The sequence below is a fragment of the Brachyhypopomus gauderio genome, chromosome 7, assembly GCF_052324685.1.
Source record: "Brachyhypopomus gauderio isolate BG-103 chromosome 7, BGAUD_0.2, whole genome shotgun sequence".
In the NCBI taxonomy this organism is placed as follows: Eukaryota; Metazoa; Chordata; class Actinopteri; order Gymnotiformes; family Hypopomidae; genus Brachyhypopomus; species Brachyhypopomus gauderio.
In genome coordinates, this window is record NC_135217.1 from 2836254 (window position 1) to 2857106 (window position 20853).

Consider the following 20853-nt stretch of genomic DNA (forward strand, 5'->3'; position numbering starts at 1 on the left):
ATTTACAAATAATACCACGCAGCTACACAAACGTAATGTCAGGAGATACTGTAGCGACTACTACTCCTCACGGCGAGTCTTGCCCTTTAAGTGACACTGGAGGGGGGGGTGGCAACGGCGCATGCCAGCATTGCGTTAACAATAAAGTTTCCCTCCGCTGGATTTTTGGATTAAGCAGTTTCTGCCTCGGTGACCGAACCTGCTTTAATACATTGTTACTGTTAAAAATGCACTTCCAATAAAGTGAGTATTTTATTGTGAAAAATTTTATTTTGCTGCTGAATGTAACTATTAAAGTAACTTGTAATCTAACGTAGTTAAAATCAAGTAATCAGTAACGTAACTAAGTTACTTTTAAAAGGAGTAATCTGTAATCAGTAATTGGATTACTTTTTCAAGGTAACTTAGCCATCACTGCATGCTAATGCCAGATTCACATATTGTAAAAATCAATTGTCCAAAGGCAGCATTCTGATTATTACGTTGTTTTCTTTTAGGGACATCAAAGGTTGGTGTAAGTGTGAAGGATGAAGGAGCTTTGCCGGTATCAGCAGAAGGAGGTTCCAGATACGCTACAAACAAACTGGGCCATGCTGGCTCTGAAAAGATGGACAAAAAAAACGTAAATAAAAAAGAAAAGAAAGCATCAGTGACAAGTAAACACAAGAGCAAAGAGGAAAAAAAGAGGAGAGGTAAGAGGACACATGCTGTAGAACATGAATAATCCACTAGAGAAAGAACACTGATGTACCAGAGAGAGTTGAAATCTTTCAGTAATACCCAAGGACTAATCTACTAACACTTACCAACTACTGAATATACAACTCTGAAAAAAAAAGAGATCGTTCAACTTTCATCACTACATTTATGGCATTTTAATATTGAAATGTACAAAGCATTCTGTTCTAGGATCTGTTGAGTTCCAACCCAGGCATGCCTGTTCTATTTAATGGGCTAGTGATTAGATCATCACCTGAACCACACCATGTTTACTGAGCAGTGTTGAAATGACATAGGGACATGCTAAGATGCATGAAATCTAAGATTGAAAATTGGGATTATTTTACCAAATACTGATTCATGAACTCCAAGTTAAAGCACTAGTATTGTGTTTTTTTAAGATTTATATGAATGTGTTTTATTTCCTCCATTGAAGGGTTAAGAACAATGTGTCATTATTTTCACCAGTTATCATTTTATGCAAATATATGCTCTAAATGACAATTGTCATAGTACAGCCACTGGCCCCTCCCTTCGGGTGTGTGTGTATGTGTAGTCTGCGTCTGTTTAGGTTCATATATGTATTTGTTTTGGGTGTGGTTACATGTGTGTGTGTTTATTCATCACACCCATCTCGGTACCGTGATGTGTTGCACATGGGTCTTGTTTACCTCTAGCTATTTAATGTGTCGATGTTGTTATTGTTGCATGTCTTTGTGAGACATGCAACTTTGAGTGTACTGTTTATGCCAAGGCATACTGACCTGACTGAGCATTTCTTTTGTTTTGGTGATTTTAATTCACCTTTTGTCTGTTGTCTGTTGTTTTTGTATCTTTAATTTCTGGATGTTTGTAAATGTATTTGTCTTGGATCAGTTCTGTCTGGATCTGCTGCTCTGTACTGTCACTTGTTATTTAATCCATAACACTTCATGTTTGGATCCCAGTCTTCCTCTGTGATATGCTCATCTGTCAGTCTTCTACACTATGAAGAAAGGCCTGTTTCATGGTCACTTACCTGCACCTTTTACCCCATGTTTGTGTGTAGTTTATACAGTTGTGATCAAATTTATTCAACCCCCAATGCTGCGAAGGGTTTTATGGAATTCAGTGCACATTTGTAATTGTGTTCATAATGAAATCTTACAAGGACTTGTTAAAGAACTAAATGCAACTAAGATAGCATCAATTTTTTTTGTCATAAAGTATTAAATGGCCTTTTTGTGATTTCTTCATTGACACAATTATTCAACCCCTTTACGACTACCACTCCAAAGAACAGAGGTTCATTCCAGTGTTTTCCATCAGGTATTGAAAACATCTGTGGATGTCAACGAGCAGCAATCAAGCATGATAAGCACCAATTAGGCAGATTTAAAAGGACTGTGATACTCAGCTCCTTCTAGACATCTACTGGTGTGTTTCCAAGCATGGTGAAGGCAAGAGAATGGTCCCAGAAGACAAGAGAAGAGGTTATTGCTCTTCACAAGAATGGCAATGGATATAAAAAGATTGCGAAGTTGTTAAATATTCCAAGAGACACTATCGGAAGTATCATTCGCAAGTTCAAGTTAAAGGGCACAGTGGAAACGTTACCTGGTCGTGGCAGAAAGAAGATCCTGACCGTGACTGCTGTGCGCTACCTGAAGCGTAATGTGGAGAAAAATCCCCGCGTGACTGCTAAGGAACTGAAAAAAGACCTGTCAGATGTGGGCACTGAAGTTTCAGCTCAGACAATAAGGCGCGCACTGCATAACGAAGACCTCCATGCCAGAACGCCCAGACGCACCCCCTTGCTGACTCCAAAGAACAAGAAAAGTCGACTGCAGTATGCCAAAAGTCATGTGGACAAGCCACAAAGGTTTTGGAACAGTGTACTGTGGTCAGATGAAACTAAATTAGAACTGTTTGGGACAATGGACCAGCGCTATGTTTGGAGAAGGAAGAACCAGGCTTATGAACAAAAGAACACCTTGCCTACTGTGAAGCATGGCGGGGGGTCAATTATGCTTTGGGGCTGTTTTGCTTCTAATGGTACAAGAAAGCTTCAACGTGTGCAGGGTACCATGAATTCCCTTCAGTACCAGGAGATCTTGGAGGAAAATGTGATGGAGTCAGTCACAAACCTGCGGCTTGGGAGACGTTGGACCTTCCAACAGGACAATGATCCGAAGCACACATCCAAGTCCACTAGAGCATGGTTGAACATGAAAGGCTGGAACATTCTAGAGTGGCCATCGCAATCACCAGACTTAAATCCAATTGAGAACCTCTGGTGGGACCTAAAGAAGGCAGTTGCAGTGCGCAAGCCTAAGAATGTGACTGAACTGGAGGCTTTTGCCCATGAAGAATGGGCTAAGATACCCATAGGTCGCTGCAAGACACTTGTGTCAAGCTATGCTTCACGCTTGAAAGCTGTCATAACTGGAAAAGGATGTTGTACTAAGTACTAAAAAATAATGACACTAGGGGGTTGAATAAAACTGATAATGATGTGAGCACAGTAAAGACATTTGTGGTTATTCCATCATAAATATTATGTTATGTTTGTCTAATTTATAAGTGCCTCTTTGATATAATTGTAAATAAGATGACTGAAATGATCAAAATCAATGTCAAACTGGCCAAAACACTTTATTTCAGTGGGGGTTGAATAAATTTGATCACAACTGTATATATCATGCTAATGCCAGATTCACACATTGTAAAAATCAATTGTCCAAAGGCAGCAGTCTGTTTATTATGTTTCTTTCTTTTAGGGAAATCAAAGGTTGGTGTAAGCGTGAAGGATGAAGGAGCTACGACAGTGTCAGCAGAAGGAGGTTCTGGACATGCTATAAACACACTGGACCATGCTGGCTCTGAAAAGATGGACAAAGAAAAAGTAAAGAATAATAAAAAAAAGAAAGCATCAGGTGAAAACATCACAGTGGAACCAGAAGACATGGCTGGTGAGAGGAAATGTACACAGATGGAAGTAACTGACCCACTGGAGGAAGACGACTGTGAAACACCAGGAAGAAGTGATAACATGAGTATTGAGCTGTTTAAATATATATATGAATGTTGTATTATTCGAGGTTTAAAAACACTGCATCTTTTTATTGACCAATTATCATTTTGTGCTAACATATGCTCTGAATGACAATATTGCTGCTTTTGAATTTAAGAGTAATGTCAGTCGTTTACAGAATAAAACAAAAAATATAATTTTATTTAAACAAATGACTATAAATAGTAAAAACAGGGAAACAGCTCATTTTGCAGTGGTCTCTTCAAATTTCCAGAGCGTCCCATTTTCTGCCATTACAGTGATCGTGTGATCATGTGACCACCTACCCTGTGCCCTTTCATGTTTTCGTATATATTTTACTTTTTTCCATTGTTCATCTGTTCAGTACACCTCACTGGTCCTGTATGAAATGTATAAAGTTTATATACAGTATGTAGGTTTATGTGCATTATGTTCTGTTCCTACATGTTACACCCACAGTTATGAAATGAAGCCTGCATCAGTTTCTCTTATTTGTTTTTAGACTCCAGATGGACATCGAGCTTCCGTCACCACCAGAGGGTCAAATTCGTCTCTGTCATAACTGGAAAAACACTTGGTGCTCATGAACGCTTTCTGCAAATACTCCACAAACAAACACCAGACCTGCAAGAGGTGTCTACAGTGCAGAAGTGTGATGTTATTCTGCTGTTCTGCCCCATTGTGTCTCGGGCTGGAACTGACATTGAAGCAGCACTGAAGCTCATTACTGAAGCAGGTAACTCTGAGCCTCTTCACTGTGAACACATAAGATATTGGGCACACACTGCTCCATCATGTTTGACAAGATAAAGTCCTGCTCATAAGATCAAATCTTACTCTATGTCCACAGACTCCAAGCTGGTTGTTCTAGTGGTGCTCCATCACACATTTGACCCATACTGCATTGTACCAGACAGCAGCAGATCTGTAACCAGGGAGAACACGACCACAGTGGACTGTCTGTTCTATGAGGGTCAGGGTCTGCTGCAGTGCAGAACAAACACTGAAGCTGTGCACACAGTTGTAAAATACATTAAAAGGGTATGACAGAAAATAAACATTCCCTCTTTAGTTCATTCTGTGCAGAAATGTTTGTGGATGTGTTTTTTGTGTAATGATGTACAGTATTAATGGGACTATCTAATTATTACTCACTTCAGATTCCAGGGGCAGGAACATCATTTCAAACAAAGAAAGGACTGAATCTGAATTTAAGATTCAGAAACCGAAAGAATCAAGGGAATAAAGGGATGACACGTAAACACCAGAAGAAAGAGGAAAAAAAGCGGAGAGGTAAGAGGACACATGCTGTAGAATGTGAATAATCCACTAGAGAAAGAACACTGATGTACCAGAGAGAGCTGAAATCTTTCAGTAATACCCAAGGACTAATCTACTAACACTTACCAACTACTGAATATACAACTCTGAAAAAAAAGAGATCATTGAACATTCATCTCTACATTTATGGCATTTTAATATTGTACAAATTTTTAATATAGCACAAAGCGTTCTGTTCTAGGATCTGTTAAATTCCAACTCAGGCATGTCTGTTCTATTTAATGGGCTAGTGATTAGATGATCACCTGAACCACACCAGGTTTACTGAGCAGTGTTGAAATGACATAGGGACATGCTAAGCAGAGGTGGGTAGAGTATTCAACAATTTTACTCAAGTAAAAGTACTGTTACTTGAACCAAATGTTACTCAAGTAGAAGTATGCATCCAAAAATTTACTTGAGTAAAAGTACTTTGATTAAAAGCTACTCAAGTAGTGAGTAAATGCATGATACTCAATGCATTGAGTCTCGTGTCAATAAATTACATCATGGGAAATTGAATTACTGGAAACAGTGACTTTTAATGATAACAAAAATAATTTATTATAAATATAATATATAAATAATTTGTATTTTTGTTTGTTCCTAATTATTAGGCCTGTGTAACTTTAATGTGTTCCACAAAGGCACTAACTGAGGAGACTGTCAGCCAATGTGTAGCTACAACTTGACGCCAACTGAATCAATTTATAGCAAACTTAATCATCATATATTGCTAGTGTGTCCACTCGGAGTGTGAACTGGTTTACTATAGTACTGCACTGCGTTACATTTAATAATTACATGATACAAACGTTATGCCTCAGAGATATAGCATTACACAAAATTATACATACGGCAAACTTAACTTATCGCATCGCAGGGTTGCCAACTCTCACGCATTTGACCGTCTTCACTCGCTCTCACGCCATACATCCGATTTCTCACGCCGAAAAAAAAATCCAGTTTATTTACCTCTGATCCACATATATGATTCAATGAGTTACTAGTTCGCTCTGGCGCCAAGTGTCCATTTGTGTCCATTTTACACCCCGCCCGGTAACAATGTACACTCGCCACCCCCTCAAGGTTCAAATCTGACTCCAAGTGATCTTGAAAAGTTGGCAACCCTGCGCATCGTGTTTCCTCAAATTTGATGTTGAGTTCTTGTAGGCTGAAATGTCCACACGTTTGGCAGACACAACTGACAGCGCATTATATAAATGTCCCTTTTACACGTTTGTAATGTAAACATTGGCTGTATGAGGTCAGGGATGTTCGGGAGGTTTTTCTGTCACTTTCTTGCTACGGTGGAGAAAGTTTGCGTATGTGATCACGTGATTGACCGGCTTCATTTGATTGGTCACTCATACTCAGGTGAGAGACGTTGGTCAGTCTTCTCACTGAACAGACGAATTATTTACAAACCGAAAGTAACGGTAGCGCGCGGCACAAATCCGATTGTAACGGAGTAAAAGTCGCGTTATTCTCAGCACATATTTACTCAAGTAAAAGTAGAAGTCGTTCATATTAAAACTACTCTTACAAGTACATTTTTGTCCAAAAAGCTACTTGAGTAAATGTAACTGTCACGTTGAGGACCCCGGCCCCTCCCTTTTGGGCGTGTGTAAACGTTGTCCACGTGCTTTGTCTGCGTCAGTGGATGTACGTGGTTGGGATTTTGTCGTGTGATTTATAAGTCTCACCTGTGAATCGTCTCGTGATCACGTGGGGCTAATGTGTCTTACCTATTTAATGTGCGCTCGCGCAGTGTCCTGTGCTCGTCGTTGTCTATGTCTGCACGTTGCTGTGTGTGTTTGATGTTTAACGTGCGCTATTGCGCAACAGTCAGAAAAATAAAGTGTGACGTTTGTAACGGAAAAACGGATTCTGTGTCTAGTCCGTCTGTCGTCGCCCAGCGTCAAAGTAACGGAGTAAATGTAACGCGTTCCTACCCACCTCTGATGCTAAGATGCATGAAATCTGAGATTGAAAATCAGGATTATTTCACCAAATACTGATTCCTGAACTCCAAGTTAAAGCACTAGTATTGTGTGTTTTAATATTTATATGAATGTGTTTTATTGCCACCATTGAAGGGTTAAGAACAATGTGTCTTTATTTTCATTTTATCTCGCTCTCCTCAGTTATCATTTTATGTGTAGCGGATACATATGTTATGCGTCTTACTTCGAAGAAGAGGCGTGGTTATGCGGACCAACCGGTGCGTGTTCACGATTCGTTTCTTGAGGTGGCTAAAAGGCTGATGGAGCAGGTCACGTGAGACCGCTTGAATCGCAGACTTAGCGGGGACATCACAGTCACAGTTCAGCACTCTGTTGGTCGCGATGGTTTGGCGTGTTTCCAACGAGTTGGAGTCTTTGAGTCTCGGCGAGTCTGGCAAAATTCTCCAAGTCCTTCCAAATCTACCAGGCTGCCAAGCTCATTAGGGCGAGGGCTTTTAAAACAACTCTTAGGGGCGTAATCGTAAGGTGCTTTCATGTTCATCAGGTCATTGACCATTGGCCTTTATTACTGAATATTCTGGAGAGAGAGAGAGAGAGAGAGAGAGAGAGAGAGAGAGAGAGAGGGGGGGGGGGGGGGGTGCCCATCTTTCCAGGTCTAGTTAATGACTTAACCAAAGAAGACAGATTAACACAATTTGAAGACAAAGGGAATTCCCTATTCCTAAATAAATTGACTTACATACTCTGCCTAAATAAGTATTAATTTGGTTCTATTAGTCTACACATTGAGCCATTCTTAATTTCCATTTTTGGACAATAAATGATAGTGCACAGACAGGCATGAATGTGAGGTCACATAAGCACACATGAAAATTATTACATTCTATGAGTAATATACAACTAATACATAGATATGCATATGCCTAATATAGCACATTACATGTTGATACTTGGTTATACTGTATATTAATTTAAATTAATATTACATTGGAATACAAGTGTATTGATATATCTAAAATAATGCAGCACAGAAATATGTGAGTACACAAGTCTCTATGACGAACACACAGAATTAATGAGCATGCATGTTTAAACAGCAGAACACACAGTAATATATATATGCATGCCTGCATTCACTATAGAGTTTAAGACTACAAGAACAGGTATATCTAACTACTGATACACAAAGTAATACATGGATATGCATCAATGTGGTGTGTTTATACAGAAACACGTATTCTAATAAGATCACTTAATACTGAATACATGAAAGATCATAAGTTGTGTCTTTATATCAACCACATGTCGCAGTGTTCACATTTAGAGGCACATGGTCCTGTGGTCCTTTGTCCTTAAAGGCTGGAAAGCTGAATACTGGTTTCAAGAATAATTAATCTTTCCTTGTATGGAAGGTAGTCAAGTTCGGTGTCTCTAGACTACATTAGCCGAGCTGGTTCCTGTAGGCTGAATCCCAATTCTGTGTACAGTTCAGATTTGGAGTTACAGAGATCTCTGAAATATTTGTATGTTCAGTTCTGGATTTTAACACGGGACTTCTAATGGGTTTAAAATGTGGGCAATCAGATAAGGTTGGAATTTAGAGTTTTATGGTCCGTCCTGACTGTGGTCCCAGTGTCCTCCGAAGAAGGTTGATGTTGACCAGGACTCTTAGATGGCCTCTCTCCCATGTTCAGGAGATCATAAGGTCAGCATTGTAGGCTTTTGGGAGGCAAACACCATTGTGGATGTGGGTCCTTTGGGGCCTGTTGCTGGGTAAAGACTCAGTGTTTATCTTTACATACAATCAAAGAGATCTAGGTGAGTCAGTCGCTCAGCTCGGCAGGCAAAGGATTCCATTTTGGGTGTCACAGTGAAATGGCGTTTAGCTATTTCCACTACATATGCAAATATATGCTCTAAATGACAATTGTCATAGTAAAACCCCGGCCCCTCCCTTCGGGTGTGTGTGTATGTGTAGTCTGCGTCTGTTTAGCTCCATATATGTATTTGCTTAGGCGTGGTTACATGTGTGTGTGTGTTCATTCGTCACACCCGTCTCGATATCGTGATGGGTTGCACTTGGGTCTTGTTTACCTCTAGCTATTTAAGGTGTCGATGTTATTGTTGCATGTTTTGTGAGAGTCCTGTGTGTGTGTGTGTGTGTGTGTGTGTGTGTGTGTGTCTGTCTGTCTGTCTGTCTACTCACTTGCTGTTAAAGTGCTACCACACTAATAAATATACATTGTGTTTTTAAAAGCTGTGCCTCGCCATCAGCATTCTTATAACTACCTCTCGTTACAATATTGCTGTTTTTGATTTTCAGAATAATGTTAGTAGTTTACAGAATAAAACAGAAAATAGAATTTTACTTAAACAAATGACTATAAATAGTAAAACAGGGAAACAGCTCATTTTGCAGTGGTCTCTTCAAATTTCCAGAGCTGTAAGTAGCACGTCCCATTTTCTGCCATTACAGTGATCGTGTGATCATGTGACCACCTACCCTGTGCCCTTTCATGTTTTCATATATTTTACTTTTTTCCATTGTTCATCTGTTCAGTACACCTCACTGGTCCTCTATGAAATGTATAAAGTTTATATACAGTATGTAGGTTTATGTGCATTATGTTCTGTTCCTACATGTTACACCCACAGTTATGAAATGAAGCCTGAAGCAGATTCTCTTATTTGTTTTTAGACTCCAGATGGACATTGAGCTTCCGTCCCCACCAGAGGGTCAAATACGTCTCTATCATAAGTGGACAAACACTTGGTGCTCATGAACGTTTTCTGCAAATACTCCACAAACTAATACCAGACCTGCAGGAGGTGTCTACAGTGGAGGAGTGTGATGTTATTCTGCTGTTCTGCCCCATTGTGTCTCGGGCTGGAACTGACATTGAAGCAGCACTGAAGCTCATAACTGAAGCAGGTAACTCTGAGCCTCTTCATTGTGAACACATAAGATATTGGGCACACACTGCTCCATCATGTTTGACAAGATAAAGTCCTGCTCACAAGATCAAGTCTTACTCTATGTCCACAGACTCCAAGCTGGTTGTTCTAGTGGTGCTCTATCACACATTTGACCCATACTGCATTGTACCAGACAGCAGCAGATCTGTAACCAGGGAGAACACGACCACAGTGGACTGTCTGTTCTATGAGGGTCAGGGTCTGCTGCAGTGCAGAACGAACGGTGAAGCTGTGAGCACAGTTGTAAAATACATTAAAATGGTATGACATAAAATAAACATTCCCTCTTTAGTTCCTTCTGTTCAGAAATGTTTGTGGATGTGTTTTTTTGTGTAATGATGTACAGTATTAATATAAATATCCAATTATTACTCACTTCAGAGTCCAGGGGCAGGAACATCATTTAAAACAAAGAAAAAATGGAATCTGATAAACCAAGAGAATCAAGAGAATAAAGGAGTGACAAGTAAAACAGGAAAAAAAGCGGAGAGGTAAGAGGACACATGCTGTAGAATGTGAATAATCCACTAGAGAAAGAACACTGATGTACCAGAGAGAGCTGAAATCTTTCAGTAATACCCAAGGACTAATCTACCAACACTTACCAACTACTGAATATACAACTCTGAAAAAAAAGAGATCATTGAACATTCATCTCTACATTTATGGCATTTTAATATTGTACAAATTTTAATATAGTACAAAGCGTTCTGTTCTAGGATCTGTTGATGATTTGATGTTTTAATGAAACAAAAACAATAAACTGTTAACCATTTACTTTATTTCCAATAACCCCATAAAGATTTCTCACCATGATGGGGTAGAAGCTACATGCAAGCATGAAACACACGAGGGGAACATCAGGAGAGAGAAGCCAAAAAACAAAAGAGAGAGTAATGGCATAAATGAGTAGAAGTTAAACGAAATGTGTGCTGGACATGACTGATCCTGGACCTGTTGTGACTTAACTGAAGCTCTCCAATAGCCATGGCTGGGAGCAGACAGAGAAGATGTGGGACTCCCTCAGACCTTATAAGAGCTGGAAGATACAATCTTCCCATGAGTTTCCATTCAGTCATTAGGAGGATCTGAACTGAGATGTTTGTACAGTACAGTCTCCAGAACAGTTGAGTGAGCTTGACAGCTGAGCTTTTAGGGAGGGTCATGCATATTTTATACTTTTAAACTTTTCTTAGTTTCTTAGTTCACTGAAGTTCAAACCCAATGGAGATCTATTTAAATACTTCATAATTAATCTGTGTAGCACCTTTCCACATACCATCTCACATCCTGCTCTACTCTGATGTGTTTTATCAAACCGTGAAAACAATTACTGACAAACTGATGTTCTAGAGATGTTAATGTGTGTTATAAAGATGTTACTTCATGTTCACAGTAATGATGAAATATGAAAGATGAGATTAGGGGGGCAGTCTTGTAATCAGAGAGTCGTGATTCGATTCCCAGCTATGCCATGACTGAAGACTGTTGAGCGTGGCATTTAACCCCATGTACCACCCGGGTGCTGGGGCTAGGGCTGCCCACTGTATGTGTGTACTCACAGCCCTGTAATGTTCACTATTGTGTATGTGTGTACTCACAGCCCCCTAGTGTTCACTAGTGTGTATCTGTGTGTGAACTCACAGCCCCCTAGTGATCACTAGTGTGTATGTGTGTGTACTCACAGCCCCTAGTGTTCACTAGTGTGTATCTGTGTGTGAACTCACAGCCCCCTAGTGATCACTAGTGTGTATGTGTGTGTACTCACTGCCCCCTAGGGATCACTAGTGTGTATGTGTGTGTACTCACAGCCCCCTAGTGATCACTAGTGTGTATGTGTGTACTCACAGCCCCCTAGGGATCACTAGTGTGTATGTGTGTGTACTCACAGACCCCTAGTGTTCACTAGTGTGTATGTGTGTGTACTCACAGCCCCCTAGGGATCACTAGTGTGTATGTGTGTGTACTCACAGACCCCTAGTGTTCACTAGTGTGTATGTGTGTGTACTCTGCACAGATGAGTTAAAAGTAGAGCACAAATTCCCATCTCTGTGTATTGCAAATTTGGCCTCTTAAATAATAATTTCCATAAAACTTGATGTTGTGCTGAAATGCATTGTAATTTCTACCTATATACTGGAAAACAAATTAATCATCTTTGGAATATTTTATTGTACAATAAATATGTAAAATGTACGTTTGTGTCTGGCACTGGTATATAGGTAACATCAATAATTAATTAAATGAAGTGAAATATTATAATGGAAATGTCGACTATATTGAGGATGGTAACTATGGTGACAATGGTAACCATGGTGAGGATTAAACTGAGGTGAAGTTCCTGTGGACCTCCTGGGAAATCTGGAAGTCTACTGGTTTATCAGTCCACTGGGTCTCAGTATGAAACTCTGAAACTCACTATGAAACTACTCCATTTCATACTAACACGAAGTGGTGAAGCATTGTTATGCTGTTGCTATACTAACGTGTCTTTGGAATATGGATTTACAACTTGATGAGGATTTATCTCCAGACTTTCATGTTTCTTTCACCCATTTTTGCTTTGTTTACCCCATTTTTACATACTATTCTATGTCTGATCTGGCACATGCGCTTTCCCTGTTACTGGGTAAAATCACAACATTTAATGTGCAGCACAACCCCCCCCCAAACATGTGAAACTTTGTGTTGAAGGTTCAGATCACTTCCTTGGATGAAGTAAAGAGAGCTTGTTGCAGTTTTTAACATGAACATGGAGTAAGAAGTCTGAATGGTCTTTGATAAGGTGGAGCTTGTCTTCATTTAATGATATGGGTGAATGATATGGGTGAAACAAACCACACCTACAGTCTGTAGTCATCCAGAACATTGTGGCTGGTACATGCTACTTCACAGATGAGTGCAGACTTCAAGTCAACAGGGTTTATTTGAACCAGAAAGATTAAGGCAATGAGGAAAAAAAAACACTCTGTATGCATCCAGAATAGTCGGCAATACTTTGCAGGTGGAAACACTGAGGACGGGGCGTGACAGACAGAAGGGAAACCAAGGAAATGGGAAAACAAGGCGGGGCTTGGGCAGATGACACAAGACTGGGAAGGAGGGCGGAGCTGGATGTGACAAGTATCTATGGCATTGAATATGATGTTTATTATTTATGTATTTATTCATTATTTATTCATTGTTATTTAATATGTATTAATGTAGATGAAAATCATTCCTCCCCTGCATCCTTTACAGATAGAGAATCTGAGCGCTTCGTTCCAAAGTTTACAATGCCTGTGACATCTGAGACGCGGGGACAGAGGCGGCCGGAGGTGAGGGTTGCAACAAAGGAAGTTTATTCTCCATTAGAGAATATAATAAAGGCAACACAAATAGCACTGCAAACGGGCAGTGTCAGCGGCTGCCCACCACTATGGGCATGTGTGCATCACAGCCCCCTAGTAATCACTATTGTGTGTGTGTGTGTGTGTGTTCTAACTGCACAGATGGGTAAAAAGCGGAGAACAAATTTAGATTGCAGTGAAAAATCACAATTGACAAAATATGGCACATTTATATTTTATTTTATTTATATTAAACCTGATTCAGAAGCTTCTTTAAAACAAAGGTTCAGATTGTCTTGTGCATCTTAAATGTCATATTGTCACGGAACAGCTCCGGACCCTTCCCTGTGGGGGTGTGTCTACGACGTATGCGTCTTGCCGTCTGCGTCTGTGGATCCTCGTGGGTGTGGTTGTGTCTGCGTGTGTTCATTCGTCCCACCTGTGGCCCGTCTCGTAATCACTCGGGTCTCATGTAGTCTGTCAATTTAATGTGCGTTCGCGCAGTGTCGTGTGCTTGTCGTTGTCTTAGTTTGCTCGTCGTGTGTGTGTGTATGTTCATTGTGCAAATAAAAGCGAAGTACGTTGGCTGCTGCAGAAAGGATCCGTGTCTCGTCCTTCCGCCCACACCCAGCGTTACACATATCTTTAGAAAAATATTATTTTTTTAGAAAATGTCCACTGTTGCTAGCAGAATTTGGATTTTTCAGTGAAATCATGTGTGCTACATTTGACAAAACCTAAAACTAGAGACATATAATCTCTAGTCTTATATTTATCAATTGACACAAGTCTGTGTTCAGCAGCACAGAACACAGCACAGAAATACAGACACACAAATAACATAAAACCAATTTACATAAATGTCTTTTACACAGATGTCTTTGGATGTTAGCATAAATGTTTCTCAATGCATTGTGTGCATAAGTGAATAATGGACATAAAGGTTCTGGAGATCTGAGTGGCTACTTCAGTTCTGCTGCTATAGCTCTGTTAGCAGACATTAAACCATGCATTGCATTAATGTCAAAGTAATTATTGTGTAAGCAATTAACTATTACTAGGTACCTTCTTTTGTGTGTGTTCATAGATGAACAAGAGACCAGCGTGAAGCTTGAACTCGCGTTACTATTTGATCACATGACTTCACATGATTATTCATGGCTTTGGGCAGTCATGGCCTGGTGGTAGGGAACTGGTCTTGTGACCGGAGGGTTGTGGGTTCGATTCCCAGGCCTGGGGCCATGATTGAGATGCCCTTGAGCAAGGCACTAAACCCCAACTGCTCCCCGGGCGCCGGGCTAGGGCTGCCCACCGCTCGGGGCCTGTGTGCACCACAGCCCCCTAGTAATCACTAGTGTGTGTTTGTGTGTGTGTTCTAATTACACAGATAGGTAATTGCGGAGGACAAATTTCGATTGGGGTGTAAATTCACAATTGACAAATGTCGCACATTTCATTTAGTACTGTGCATTTGAAACTAATACTGAAACACAGTACACTGCATAAAACATGACCTGTTATGTCCTTATACATGTTACTGTACTGTTACTGTACACATTACTGTAAACACCAATTCAGGGAAATGAGTGTATGAATGTAGGTGGAACAAAAAGTATTTGAGTATTGAGTAAGAATGAAAGTGAAAGAAGTGTGATGTTACACAGAGGGAAAGTGGATGAAAGAGACAGAGTGAAATACATTATAAATACATACATTTATACATTATAAATGCAACACTTTTGGTTTTGCTCCCATTTAAACGCCCAAGGTTCACCTGTGTAATAATCATTGTGTCTAATCAGCATCCTGATATGCCACACGTGTGACTGGATGGTTTATCTCAGCAAAGAGGAAGTGCTGACTAACACAGATTTAGACCCAATTGTGAACAAAATGGGCCTTTTGTTTACATCGGAAAAGTCTTAGATCTTTGAGTTCAACTCATGAAAACATTTTTAGTGTATAATAAGCATTGAGCCCTCGAGGTCCAGTAAGAGGAGAGAGACTAAAGACCCATGATAGTGCAGAGAGAACAGCTGTAGAGGACAGAGAGGACACGTCTGTGTGCTGGAACTGTGCAGGACAACACCAGAGACTGAAGATGAAACCACAACACTGCAGGAAAACATTCAACAGTTGAGGAAGAGAAAAGAGATTCAGTAACGTAACAGTGAAGTGCTTAAAGGGAAGATGGAAAAAACTATGAAGCTGGAGTAAAAAGTACATAGCTGAGAGCTGCAGGAGTTTAATTACCAATAATAAATAACTAATAATATTTAATAACCAATCACAAGATGTCTTGGGCGTAGAACATGCAGGGACAAAGGGAGTAAGCAAGCGTGAATGTTTTATTCCTTGTGTTTCTGTTTGGAGTGGTTAGCTGTCTTCTTCTCCCTGCAAGAGGTAGTCTAGCAGTTCTGCAGAAACATGCAGTAGTACATATAAAGGAAAGATCTACTTATCAGGTTAGTAGATCAGATTAGGCTGGATCCTCTACCTCCAGAAAACTCAACCCATGGTCACATGATCTACCAATGTGGCTCTGATCGTATCCGTTATCTTCTTCTTCATTCTCATCCTCTTCCTCATAGTCTCAGTATTGGACTCAATTGTTGTGCAAACCAAGATAATCAATGTTATTGGCCTCTTTACAGTTTTTCTCAATTGTTAAAACACTAAACCCTGTTGTCTGAGCCAAATGCTCAGTGCTGATCTCATTTGTTGAAATGCTCAACGTTCAGGCAGAATCTTAAGCACTTTTCACCTGGTTAGACCAAACTTGCAATCATAATTTCACCCACTAAAACACATATTGCACTGTGATGTACTTGGGCTGCATAATGGTAATCACAGGTAGCAAAAGTGAAACTCAAATAAAGCACAAGTGACTCATCTTACTATAAGAATCTGGGGAGGAGGCCCTCTGGTGGCCAGAGAGGAGATTGCAAAAAGATTCTGCTGCAGTGCAGAAAGAACAGCACAATTGTCAACTACATTAGAAGGATGTGATTAAATACATTTCCGTCCACTTAATTCTACACAGAAATGTTTTCTAGTGTATTTAATTTGTATAATGTGCAACAGTATTAATTGGAGTAATACCCCACATTGTCTGTGTATTAGGTCATCCAAAGAGAAAGTGAATGTACATTAGTTCTCCCGTCTCACTACATGAAGATAAACGGAGGTGAGTAGATACCTCAGACTGAAATGTCTTAATCTCTGCAAACACATTATAGACTAGATCAGGTATCACCAAATGGCGGACCGCGGTCCGGATCCGGACCCGAACGCCGTCCTGTCCGGACCCAATCACATTCCTGATTAACTGGATACGGACCCAAATGCCAAAAAAATTAACGGGAGACTATATTTTAAACCGGAGAATTTATTTTCAGACGAGTGTTACGTTCACCACCCATTTGAGTGTTACGTTCGCCCCCCCACCCCCGCTCAACAACTTTCGTTCGCCACCGCGGACCCGGACCTAAGGTCTGAGCCATCTGCCAAAAATGGACCGCGGAAAGATTTAATTGATTACCCCTGGACTAGATCATAAACTAAAAAAGTTGTAAGCTCAGTCCAGCTAATGGCTACAGCTAGTGTCCTTGTGCAAAACACTCACAGGTTTTTCGTTGTCGTCTTTGGTTTAGCCTTTCAATGATATGTGGTGTTGGGACTGCTTGTTGTGAATGTAGGCAATAGAACGCCGACCTTTAACGATTCTATAGTATAATACACATTAATGTTCACGGGTAAACGCTGAAGTAACGTGGGTTTATGAGGTACAGTGGAGTTTCAATGGGAGAGTGAGATGTTGAAATTCCAGTAGGTCTGTCCCCGGCGGCGTCATGGAGCGAACGGGAGGCGGACGCACACGCTGAGAAGAGCGAGATTTATTAACGCAAATCCATAATCAGAGTCGTATAAACGGTTTGAAACCGTTGAAACAAAACCAATACTTCAATAATGATCTTTAGTCATACTAAACAATGAACATTACCTCAAATGAAACATGCAACGAGGACAAAGCTCAACATGTAAAGACACGAAGCATGAACAAACATACCAAGGCACTTACAAACAGAATACCAACAAAGACCAGGGACGAGAGAGACCAAACTAACGCTATAAATACTTTCGCTAATCAAGAAACACATGGAGCTACTAATGACAGGCGGAGTACCAATTAGACAAGCGTGTGTGACTAGCGAAACACATGGATGTCACGATCAGCCTGTCAGTCACGTATGTCTTGTTTAGTTTGGTTTCTCATGTGATTTTCCTTGTCACATTCATGCCATTTGTAACCCGGCCTCCCCGTAGGTGTATTTCGGTTTTACTTGTTTAGTCTCTTGTATTTAAATCCTGAGGTGGGGCTTGACGTGACACCTCACTTTTAATGTGTTGATGTTGTTTTGTGTGATTTAGACCAGCAGAGCAAACAGAAGGACGAGCACCAACAATTGAATAAAGGAGAACTGAATGAAGAACACGGAACACAAATGAATCAAGAAAAAATAATGAAAGAAGAAAAGAAAATAAAAGAAGGAAAAAGGTTTTAGCCAATGGCAGGAGGGGAACCCAAATACATGACTGGTGAAGGTCAGACCTCAATATCTACCTTTTTATACAAATACATTAAAAGTGATGTATCTGTTATACAATGTAATATGTTTATGTTCAACTTTGAAAAACACATTTTTTTGCTATCATTCTATTAAGTACTTCACCACTGGTCAACAACATGAAAGCATGTATCCATCCTGCCTTGTATCAACGGTTCAGGCTGGTGGTGGTGATGCAATGGTGTGGGGGATATTTTCCTGGCACACTTTGATCCCATTAGTACCAATTGAGCACTTATTCATCATTTCTGTTAATGAGCAGTTGGACAGGTGTACGTAATAAAGTGGCCTATATATGTTTTCGGCGGCGGCGACTCTTCCCCTGGGCTGCATCAGTGCTTGACCAGCGTCAGCAGCATTAGCAAACGGGTGCTTTGCGTTTAAATGGTACTTCAGATAGAACTCCTGGTAGTTCTGGTAGAACTCCTACAATAAACTAATTCCGCATTGCATACAGTGCAAACAACTTTAGTCTTGTCAACGTCTCCATTAGGAAGCTTCCTAAAAATAAATTTTCCATGAAGCAAACCTGGCGACTTCGTGGCTGCATCACAGGTTTGAAAACTCATTCTCGCCCTACTGTGCAATTTGGTTAGGAATACAGCCGAGCTAAACTATCAAGTTGAAAGTCATCATAGTTTGCTTACCCATTTTGACCCAGTTTCCACCCCAACTTTAAGAATAGATTAACGGCGATAATTTTTTTATCGCCCGATAAGAGTATCAAATTAACGAACACTAATATATATATATATATATATATATATATATATATATATATATATATATATATATATATATACTCAGAGAGAGAGAGAGAGACAATATGTTTATTGGTGTCACGTTGTGGGGGGGCCCCCCTGCCGGTCGCCCCCGGTTACAGCGGCAGCGGTCCTGTTTTTGGTCACGTGATGTTCGTCACTCAGGTGGGCGGGACCCGTGATCCGTCTCACCTAAGGGTCGTTTGTTCGTCTATATATGTCTTGTCTTTGTACCAGTTGACTGCTGGTTATTATTTCCTTAATCTGGAACAATGCACGGGTTTTTGGTTTGCACACTTTCTATTAAACCATCCTATTTCCCTGAGACTTGGCGTAATCGCTTCCTTTTTAGTTGCTCACCCTGCCCGTCACAATTGGGATTATGGGGTACATTATTCAGAGAACAGGGGAACTAAAGCACACAACAAGAACGATGTGGCATATCAGCGCAAAAACTCAAACCATTTATACAAAACAATACATGCTACACAGAAGCATACTGGTGCAGGTTCAATGGTGCAAACTTACACATAGGCTAGATAAACAGAACCAGGGCAACGTAGAAACTAAACTAACACCAACAGTAATACAATAAACATGAACATTTGAAAGCATATGAAAACAAACTAACATATTAAACACGAACCAATAAAGCATAAGAATCACGAAACCTAGACAAACAAAAGGAGACAAACAAAAAGAGAACAGAACAAAGTACAACTGGGCAAACCAGAAGACAAAAACAATAACAAGGCAAGGAGAATGACACAAAGGGACAGGAGACTAAGGCTAGGGAATTAGCAAACAGAACACATGAGGAAAAGAGAAACATGGAAGAGAGTAGAAATGGAGGAATGATTGATAAGGGGGGTGGGGTGAGCCGTTATAGTAACTGGCAGGTCCCAGCCTCTGTTGATCCTGTACTCTGAGCTTGTTTCACTTATCACTGGGTCCATCTTTCTGTGGTTCTCCTGGATCTTGGTTGTTTCATCCTGGATATCTGCTCTGATGGTCACTACTCATCAGACCCCCTTCTTTCACTTACTGTACAGTCTTAGAGTTCTGGATTTGAGATGTAAGCTGTGCATTGTGAGTTTCCTCACATGGCTAAAATTCATTGTGGATTAGAAGGGAAAACAATCAAGAATTTATCGGATGTGTTAGTGGGTCGGTGTAACTTATTCCAGATTAATCTTTGAAAATGCTCTGTTTCCTTACAGTTAAGTACTGCATCATTAAAACTGGAAAAACTTTACACAGTCATGAAGAATTCATCAAACATCTCCATGAACAAATACCAGACCTGATGTGTGTATCATCAGAACAGTGTGATGTTGTTCTGGTGTTCTGTCCCATTGTGTCACGGGTTGGAACTGACATTGAAGCAGCACTGAAAATAATCCCTGATGCAGCAGGTAAGACACGTGTTAACTTATTAACTCTACATATTGCTTATACATAACAAATGTGTCTTGAACAAAACACAGATAAAAAACTTCTCTCTGTCTACAGTGTCCAAGCCTGCTGTTCTAGTGGTGCTCCATCACACATTTGATCCAGACTACACAGTACCAGACAACAGCAGATCTGTAACCAGGGAGAACACGACCACAGTGGACTGTCTGTTCCATGAGGACTGTGGATTATTGAAGTGCTTAAAAAATGAGGAAGCATTAAAGAAAGTGGTAGAAAAGCTAAAGTCTCAGGTACTCATATTAAACTGTCTCCTACACCTAAAGTCTCCTACACCAACGATCTTCAACACTGACAGTCTCCAACACGTACAGATTGAGGAGACTTCCCAAACTGTTAACAGAACAACCAGACTTAAACAGGGCAGGTAATGGAGACAGGTACAGGGGTGTGGCCAATAATCAGTGCAAGTTATGTAGACAGGTGCAGGGGTGTGGCCAATGATCAGTGCAGGTAATGGAGACAGGTGCAGGGGTGTGGCCAATGATCAGTGCAGGTGCAGGTAAATGGAGGGGGTAGTTGGGTGTTATAGAACAGAGTGATCATCTTAGTGAGACTCACCTTAGCACGGTTGAGGATTTGAATGATTTCTCCTATACATTTGTTTGCACATTTCTTCATCACTTATATTAGTCATTATATTAA

At 40.3% G+C, this 20853-nt stretch overlaps 1 protein-coding gene and 1 long non-coding RNA gene across 5 annotated transcripts in view; both read left to right on the forward strand.

Moving 5' to 3' along the window:
- Positions 1–11661, forward strand: part of LOC143518458 (uncharacterized) — a 203616-nt gene extending 191955 nt beyond the window's left edge. For 3 of the 4 annotated variants that reach the window (XM_077010920.1, XM_077010919.1, XM_077010922.1), the window contains 9 exons: positions 498–692; positions 3480–3755; positions 4257–4490; positions 4605–4795; positions 4915–5047; positions 9740–9973; positions 10088–10278; positions 10399–10508; positions 10820–11661. In XM_077010920.1, coding sequence (XP_076867035.1) covers positions 498–692; positions 3480–3755; positions 4257–4490; positions 4605–4795; positions 4915–5047; positions 9740–9973; positions 10088–10278; positions 10399–10508; positions 10820–10841 — 1586 coding nt within the window. In that variant the 3' untranslated portion in view covers positions 10842–11661. The remainder of the gene's footprint in view (positions 1–497; positions 693–3479; positions 3756–4256; positions 4491–4604; positions 4796–4914; positions 5048–9739; positions 9974–10087; positions 10279–10398; positions 10509–10819) is intronic. The other variant, XM_077010921.1, reaches the window with a different exon arrangement.
- A 6113-nt stretch (positions 11662–17774) lies between these two features.
- LOC143518304 (uncharacterized) lies at positions 17775–20341 on the forward strand. The gene is made up of 3 exons (XR_013132153.1): positions 17775–17951; positions 19956–20150; positions 20248–20341. It is a non-coding gene; the product is annotated as an uncharacterized LOC143518304 (long non-coding RNA).
- Positions 20342–20853: the final 512 nt, after the last annotated feature.